At 36.1% G+C, this 9204-nt stretch overlaps 1 protein-coding gene across 2 annotated transcripts in view; it reads left to right on the forward strand.

Moving 5' to 3' along the window:
* The window catches only part of SERPINI1 (serpin family I member 1), a 68516-nt gene extending 61493 nt beyond the window's left edge, over positions 1–7023 (forward strand). The window contains exons 7-9 of one of the 2 annotated variants that reach the window (XM_032630663.1): positions 4944–5030; positions 6247–6336; positions 6695–7023. In XM_032630663.1, coding sequence (XP_032486554.1) covers positions 4944–5030; positions 6247–6336; positions 6695–6771 — 254 coding nt within the window. In that variant the 3' untranslated portion in view covers positions 6772–7023. The remainder of the gene's footprint in view (positions 1–4943; positions 5031–6246; positions 6337–6694) is intronic. The other variant, XM_032630664.1, reaches the window with a different exon arrangement.
* Positions 7024–9204: the final 2181 nt, after the last annotated feature.

Genomic DNA, 9204 nt, shown 5'->3' on the forward strand with positions numbered 1-9204 from the left:
TGCCTAGAGAAAAAAAGTTTCATTTTCTTTTGTTCCCTCAGTGTTCATGATGTGATTTCTTACTTGTTACATTTTCTCCTACTTGTACATACAAAGGGGTGGTGTTTTGCTGAAGGTTAAGTGTTGTGAAGCCTTGTTTACAACTGGAGACATTTGCTGTCCTTGGTGTAGCAGTTAGTCACCCCCAGGAGTTGGAACATTGGATTCAATCTTTATTTTGCTGTCTTTGAAATATATATGATGACAGTGGTCTGTTAGATCCCATTCCCTTTGCTCTTCTACTCAATTAGATTTTTAAGTTTTCTAGTGTGTGTGTGGTCTTTGTATTCTTTCTCTCTCTGGGGCTGTTTTCCATCCATTTTCCTAGACCATCTACTTTGGATTAGTGTCACGTGTTTTATTTATTACAAGAATAAACTTTATAGCCATAATTGTGAACAGAATTGTGGTCGTGGTGCCCACAGAGTGACAACACCCAAAGTCTTACAATATGAAATAACTAACACCTTTCATTCAACAGTTACTAAATATTGGGTTAACTACTGGAAAATTACACATTACCAGCAAACTCCCTCTACTTAGGTTAGTTCATTCATTAAGCTCCCTAAATGCCAGAAGCCAGGGGCACTAAGGGGAAGGACACAATCCTTGCCTGAAGGAAGTGGACAGTCCAGGAAGAGAGAGATAGCAAGTGAATATGATATATTATGAAGGCTTAAAAAGAATTAGATCCTGGGTTCAGTGGGAAAGAGTGGTCAGTTCTACTTTAGTGGGGGGTGGGTGGGAATCGGGAGAGAGCAGAAAAGTCCTGGTAGGGTTTGAAGCTGAGCCTTAAAAGTAGATTAGGTGTCTCACTGTACAAGGGTTCAGTGAGTTTCTGGGGAGGCAAAGACACAGAAGTGATAAAGTGTGCTATGATCAGGCCATTGCCATTCAAATAATCTGGAGCACAGTGTGTAGAGTGAAGAATGCTATTTGGAAGAGGCAGAGGCAACCTCACGGAGGCCCTCATATTACATACTGAGCAGGTGTGCAGGTGTGTTATATACTGAGGGGGAGATGGGAGGTAGAGCTAGCAGGAGAGGTGATAAAGGGTTTTAAGTAGGGGCGTAGCATGAACTGGTTTGTATTTGATGATCATCCCAGAGGAAGCTTTAATGTGAACGGGAGGCAGTTAGAGTAGTTTTAACTGCTGTGTCATTGATACACTGACATCCCCAGAAACTCATTTTAAAAAGTTGTTTGTATGTGTTGCTGGGTTTAATTTTCTGATTTCGAAGAACTTTTCCCTCCATATTAATAGGTGAGCTTGGTCTATGATTTTCTTTTCTTAGACAGTCCTTTTTAAATTTTAATAGCAAGTAAGATGACCCAGAGGTGACTTAGATTGCTTTTATTCTCTTTCTAGAGTCTGGAATAGTTTTATCTCAGAAAATTCTGTTGCTAGAAGGTTTGGTTAAAGTTCCCTAGAAAACCATCTAGGCGTGGAGTCTTTAATTTTGAGGATAGGGGAAGATTCTGTCTACTGATTCAACTACTTTAATGGTTACTGGACTATTCATTCTATTTTTTTCCTTGATTCAACTTTATAATTTAAATATTTTTATAAAGTTGTAGTTGATGGCAAATCTTCTATTTCAAAGTTATCTGCATAAAGAAGCATAAGAAACTTGTGGGGAGAGTTGGAAATATTCTTTATCTTATTTGTAGAGGTGGGGTCATAGATATATACATCTATCAAAATTTACCAAATTGTGTATTATAAATAGATACAATGCGTAGTAAATAAAGTATACCCTTTAAAGTTAACATTATCTGCAGAAAATTATATAGTATTTTTTGTGATTTTTAAAAGTTCTCTTCTGTTATCTTTAGGTATGTTCTGCTTTTTTGTCTTAATATTGTTTACTTGGGTAATTTCTCTTTCTTCTTTGTGAATCTCATTATAGGTTTGTCCATTTCATTATCTTTTAAATAACTAGCTCTCTGGGAAGAACCCTCGGCATTCTTGCTTTCTTGATCTTTCTGCCATGATGTCTTGCAGCATCCCTCCCCTCAAAACCGTTCTGTGGAGGTAAATGAGAGCACATGAGAGGTTTGGGGTCTAGAGGAGGGTATACTTGGGGCAGACACCAGGGTTGAAGGGAGGAGATTCCTTCTTTGAAGGTGCTTAGTACAGTCAGCAAATCAGGCTCAGGGGATATTGGAGGCAGTTTCCTTTGTGCAAATTAATGTGTCTGAAATATCATTCGGTGTTACTGAAAACTCCCCTCAAATTTCTTTTTCTTTTTTTTTTAATAAATTTATTTATTTTTGGCTGCATTGGGTCTTTGTTGCTGCACGCGGGCTTCTCATTGCGGTGGCTTCTCTTGTTGCGGAGCGTGGGCTCTAGCCGTGTGGGCTTCAGTAGTTGTGGCACGTGGGCTCTGGAGTTGTGGTTCACGGGCTTAGTTGCTCTGTGGCATGTAGGATCTTCCTGGACCAGGGATTGAATCCATGTCTCCTGCGTTGGCAGGCGGATTCTTAACCACTGCACCACCAGGGAAGTTCCTCCCCTCAAATTGCTGAACAGGGCTTACCTGGCAATGTGGACACTCCTTATCCTTTAGGAACTGGGTGCTGTCACTTTCGCATTTAGGGCCATTGATGCATGACTCTCTACCTTAACTGGCAGACGGATGAAAATGGGTAGCAGAATCTGAAAATAATATAGCATCTGTTAACTACTAAATAGTTACGTTTTACTGTCTTGGAATTCAGTGTTTGTTTTGCCTACTAAATTAGTTTGACTAGTTACTTAATGCAATTGATATTTTTTATTTTCATTTGCTAAAAAACCTAGTCATCTGGATTTGAGAAAGCTAATTATACTTAATTGTTTGATGTAAAACGTTATTGCTTTTAATTTTTCTTCTGGTTATCAAATGCATTCTAGAAGAAAATATCATAATATGTGAGATGGACAATCTCATAATGCAGTGCTTCTATCTTAATGCTGAATATGAGCTGAGGAAGGAGTATCCCTATTAAAATATAATCAGAGATGCCACCAGTTTGTCTTGGGGCTTATTCAAAATAAGCAGGTGCTTTGCAACAGGTGTACCAAAAATGTTGTTGAACATCGTTTTCTATCGGTATCAGATAATCATGTGTCTTTGAAAGTATTACTAAGTAGTTTAGTGGGAAGTCAACTGTGCTTTTACTAAATAGGGCTGGGCATGAGCAACAAAGTTATTTATCTTAAATTTGAAGTAGACATCCTGGGATTAGAAAAAAAAAAAAACGGTACAAACTTGAGTAATCCTTTATCTTGCTTCTTGTGCTATTTTCCTTTTTATATATTTGAAGTATCTTCTGTTTGTTTTGTTTTAATCTTGGGGAAAAGTGGGAAACCCAAGACTGAAGGCTATTGTACTGTATGCTTTGCTAGGGCTGCCGTAACAAGGCACCACAGACTGAGTGGCTTAAATAACAGACATTTATTTTGTCACAGTTCTGGAGGCTGGAAGTCCAAGATTAAGCTGTCTTCAGGGTGGATTTCTTATGAGACCTCTCTTCTTGGCTTATAGATTGCTATTTTCTCCCTATGTCTTCCCATGTTGTATTAGTCAGGGTTTTACAGATAAACAGAACCAACAGGATGAATGGATATACATATATATATATATATATATATATATATTATATATGGAGAGAGGTTGCATTTGCGTGTCTATATATATATGGAGAGAGAGAGAGAGAGAGAGAGAGAGATTAAGAGATTTATTTTAAGGAATTGGCTTGCACAATTGTGTAGACTTTGGAAATAGAAAATCTGCAGGGTAGGTCAGCAGGCCAGAGACACAGGGAGGAGTCTGAAGGCTGGCAAAATTCCTTCTCGCTCAGAGGAGGCTAGTCTTTGTTCTATTAAAATCTTCATCTGATTGGATGAAGCCCACCCACATGATGAGAGTAATCTGCTTTACTCAAAGTCCACCAGCTTTAATGTTAATCTCATCCAGAAAACATCTTTGCAGAAACATCCAGAATAATGTTTGACCAATTATCTGGGCACTGTGGCCAAGCCAAGCTGACACGTAAAATTAACCATCATGCATGGTCTTCCCTCTGTACCTATGTCTAAGTTTCCTCTTCTTGTAAAGAAACCAGTCATACTGGATTAGGGCCCACCCGAATGACTCATTTAAATTTAAGACTATCTCCAAATGCAGTCACATTCTGAAATCTTGGGGGTGAGCGCTTCCACATATGAATTTTAGAGAACAAATTCAGCCTATAACAGCCATTAATTTAATAGTAAGCATAACTAGAAAGACAATTCAAAGGGAAAAACAGTCCTCCTAATATTAAAAATGTGTTATTTCCTCTGACTTTAGGATAAAGCATGTTTTTGAATCCTCAGATAAACCAATTAATTGGAATGGGAAATAACTTTTTAATATATTCCTGTTTCTACAACCTAGAAGTCAATTTTGTTTTCCTTTGCCAAGGATATTTCTATTATCACAGTAATTAGAGATTAGATTTTAAAAAACTTTTTATTCTGGTTATATGTGAATTTCTGTTTTCATTTTATGTTTTGAAATTTCAAGTTAGGGAAAAACATGTAAGAAGTTTTATCTTGAGTTATGAACTAATTTGAGGTTGCTATTAAAAACAGAGCCACGTTTCTGCTTTTCCTGGCAATATAAGAAATAAACGATGGGAAAATTACCAATAAAAATGAAGGAGAAAATCAACAAGAGAATATAAAATAAGGACAAAACAGAAAATACATTTTCAATGGTTCTTTCAAATCATAAATGTAATCTAACAACATTATCTCTTATGTTTTATATCAGTATCTTATATCACTTATATTTCTCAAATCTGTTTAACTAAAGAAAAAGTGCTTCCCTTTCTCTGATACCGAAAAAATGCTTCTGTTATCTCTTTTTCTGCAGATAACAAAGAGATTTTCCTTTCTAAAGCAATTCACAAGTCCTTCATCGAGGTCAATGAAGAAGGCTCAGAAGCTGCTGCTGCTTCAGGTGCCAAATTACTGTTTTCCAAAATCTTCTCACTTTTTTGAGATTTGTATTTTTAAAGCAATCTTGGGTGGGGAATGGGGATCATTTAGAACTAAGCCAAAAAACTGACCCTGCTCTAACTTAGAAGTCAAGCTAATGATGAACCTGCTAGAATTTTCCAAATAGGATATGAAGCATGCACTCATTTCAGTGCCCCATACAGAGTAACCCCCATCTCTAATGAGAGGCAGGAGAAGATTGTCAGCTCTGCAGAAGAGATTTTCCAGTGCATAATTTTAAGTTAATAATAATAATTTTAAATTAAAAAAGTTTTTAAATTTACCTAAATTACGTGTCCAAAGCAAAATGGTAAATGTCCTTGGTTAATTTGAATGTTCTGACTTCCTTAGTTAAGCAAGAAGGATTTTTCTTTTTTTTTTTCATTCGTTTCTTTGGATTTGTTTCAATATCATGTTCAACAGCCATCATGAAATTCTGGTAGGATTTTTCCCTTCTCCGGTAAAATGTAACATATCATATTTGCGCAAATTCTTTTTAACTTCTGCATACATTTGTCCATTAAAAGGATCTCATCAGTTAAAATGGTGTTTTCGGGAGGAAATAGAAACAGTAGTCTCAGGCATCGAGAAAGCTTAAAATCTTACATAATTTAATCTTGGCCTTTTCCTGACAACAAATCACCCTGCAGAAAGTATAAAATGATTATCCCACAATAAGGATCTCAAGGGAATTCAATTTCCCAGCTGTAGGAAACACCACTGCATCTCTCCCTGCTGTATTTTCTCTTTAATCACTGCTGTTCTGGCCACTTGCTAGAAGCCTGGTGACTTGCTATGTAAAAATCCCCATTTCATGTAAAAGAAATAATGATTTGAGAATATAAAGAAACTGATTTTTGCTTGTTTGTGGTGGTTTTTTTCCCCCTTTCCTTGACTCAAAGGTCATTTTAGTAAAGCTGTAAGTATTTATCTGAGAATAAAAATTTGTAACATGCAAAATAAATTGTTCTATAGGGAGGGAACTCTGTGTGTGTGTGTATTTGATTTTTTTTAAGATCAAGTAGTAATGTTAACACATTTACAATTTTTCTCTAAGTCTTTAAAATCTTGTTTCGTGTAAATCATTACCTTTGCATTAAATATAGATAGTTTGGAGAAATTACTCATTAGTCCCCGCACATCCACAGACATGTAATTACTTTCTCTCTGCGTTACAGGAATGATTGCAATTAGCAGGATGGCTGTGCTGTATCCTCAAGTTATTGTCGACCATCCATTTTTCTTTCTTATTAGGAACAGGAGAACAGGTAAGTCTGTTATGAGAACAGAACTTTAATAAGCCAAAAAGAAATCATTTTTTTAATTGAAAACATTTTCCGCATTACTTATCAGATGTGTTCAAATGATTTTTTAAATGAAAATAATTTACTTACATTTTTATCTTTAGAATTTATGAGTATCCAAGGACACAATACTTATCACTGAATCTTTTACTGCTTGTATATTCAGAAAACTTACAGTTTATTCATAAATCTGAGGTTATTGGAGACCAGTATTCTTGCTTTCATTTATAGTGTACAATTAGAACATTGCTAATTGTAAGCAAGAAGGAAAATAAATATCTTTTGTTCAACTCCTCTTTTGTTTATTCCCAACCCAATGCAGGTACAATCCTATTCATGGGACGAGTCATGCATCCTGAAACCATGAACACCAGTGGGCATGATTTTGAGGAACTTTAAATCATTTTATTTAAATAATAAGGAAAATAGTAACTAAGCACATTATGTTTGCAACTGGTATATATTTGAGACTTGTGTTTTACAATATATCTTAAGATAATACTTAAAATAGCTCCCGATAAAAGCAATGTATGTAAATTATAAGCCAACTTGTCAAGGAATGTTATCCGTATTATTGAGGTAATGATCCTCTCATGTCATTGTGTTTGTTGTGCTAGAATTTAAAATAAAAGTACATAGTGAACATGTGAACAGCTCTGTTTTTCATTTTAGAAGTTGTAGTATAAAGATACCTCTAGGTGAAATTTGGAAACAATGATGTTTCTGGACATCTTAAGTCTTTTATAATCGTGCAGAAACAAAGCACCAAAGTAAATTAGCATCATACACTTATACATAACAAGCAACAACAAGTGAGGTGAAGACAGGTACTCTGCAAAAATTCTAACTGCTGTTTCTCTGAAGACAGTGTATAGTGTAATATAAAAACCTGCACACTGAACATCTTCTGTGTGGCTCCATCACAAAACTTGTTAGAAAAAAATAGGGCTATGCCAACCCATAGATTAGCTATAGCTTACTGACTTTGTCTTTAAAGATCATTGGCTTTATAAGGGTGATGTAGACTATGAGCCTGATATATCACCATGTTTTGCTGTGGCAAGTAAAACCTGAACTGTAACATAGTTCCCAAAAGTCCCCCAATAAGCCAAATGAGCAAATTAATGATAAAAATATACCCTCTGGTATGTCACCGGAGAGTTAACTAGAAAAACTCTGTTAGTACAGATACTAGAAACTAGCAGATCATAGGCTGAGAGCTGCCCACAGGGATGTTTTTGTTTGTTCTGTGCAAGAGGTTTTCATGTTTTGAACTTGAATGTCTGTAACTGGAATAACACATTCCTTGTTTCCCCATTGGTTACCTGATGGCTCCAGGATGCATTTGTGTTTGAGACCTCTTGAGAGTTGTAATAAGTCCTTTGCATAATATTTTGGTCTTATTTTCTAGTGTAAGAGTAGTCGACTCCAATGGGGACAGTGTCAATTTCTTAAGTTCTCCAGTAAATTATTTTGTTATCCTGTGGCTGAAATAATGGCATTCCTTTGGGGGGAAGAACAAAAAAGAATGGTCTTGTCGTGTTCCATGAATGGAACCAGGTCCATTTATTGCCAAATTTTTTTTTTTTTTATTGCCAAATTTTTGATTCTATGATTAATAATTTCTGAAAAAGTTTGAAACGTTTCAAAATTTAACAGAAACAGTTTGTATGTGACTCTCTTGTGTGTTAGGTATTTTGCTATGGTTTGGAGCTGTTAAGAAGAATTGATATTATTATTAACTTTAATTCTGTTCAGGAGAGCTGTGGTTTGAAGCAACCAGGCCTGACCCTTGACATACTGAATTCTAAACTTGGAGAAAAAACTTGAAAATTTGCATTTTAAACAAGTTCCTCTGGTGATTTTGTTAGACACTAAATCTTGAACATTGCTAAAATAAAGGATACAGGTGGAACACTTATACACTAGTTGTTTAAATATGATTAATTTATAGAAAATTAGGTCAATCAATGAAGTATCCTAAATTAGTGCTTCTCAAATTTATGTGTAATGGAATCACTTGGGGATCTTATTAAAAATGCAAATTCTCATTTAGTAGATCTGCAGTGGGACCAGAGATTTTATATTTCTAGCAAGTTCCCAGGTGATGCCATGGCTGCTGACCCATGGATTCAGGTTGGTAGCAAAGCTCCACTTAACATAGGTTTACATGTTTGATATTTTTACTTATGGAAACAGAAAAACTGTATAATTTTCATGCAACTTGGAGAGATTCAGGAGTTGGGGTTGTAGTTTACATTAAGAGTGCTATGAATTTATACAAAAAGAAAAAAATGGTTTCACCCTAAAGTTTTTTTTTCTGTTACACATGGAAAAATGCAGACTTCCTCTGCATATTAGAACACTTGAAATACAGTTTTTAAAAATATAAAGACATTTATAGGCAATGCCCATGAAAGAATTTATGAGTATCCAAGGACACAATACTTATCACTGAATCTTTTACTGCTTGTATATTCAGAAGACATATTCATAAAGCTGAGGTTATTGGAGACCAGTGTTCTTGTTTTCATTTATAATGTACACAGGTTGGGCTAACTAATGTTGATTCAGTATTGATATTCTGAGTTTGTGATGTTCTTTATTACCATATCACTACTTTTTTTTTTTTTTTTTTTTTTTTTGTGGTTCGCGGGCCTCTCACTGTTGCGGCCTCTCCTGTTGCGGAGCACAGGCTCCGGACGCGCAGGCTCAGCGGCCATGGCTCACGGGCCCAGCCGCTCCGCGGCATGTGGGATCTTCCCTCCCGAACCGGGGCACGAACCCGTGTCCCCTGCATCGGCAGGCGGACTCTCAACCACTGCGCCACCA

The sequence above is a fragment of the Phocoena sinus genome, chromosome 4 (assembly GCF_008692025.1).
Source record: "Phocoena sinus isolate mPhoSin1 chromosome 4, mPhoSin1.pri, whole genome shotgun sequence".
In the NCBI taxonomy this organism is placed as follows: Eukaryota; Metazoa; Chordata; class Mammalia; order Artiodactyla; family Phocoenidae; genus Phocoena; species Phocoena sinus.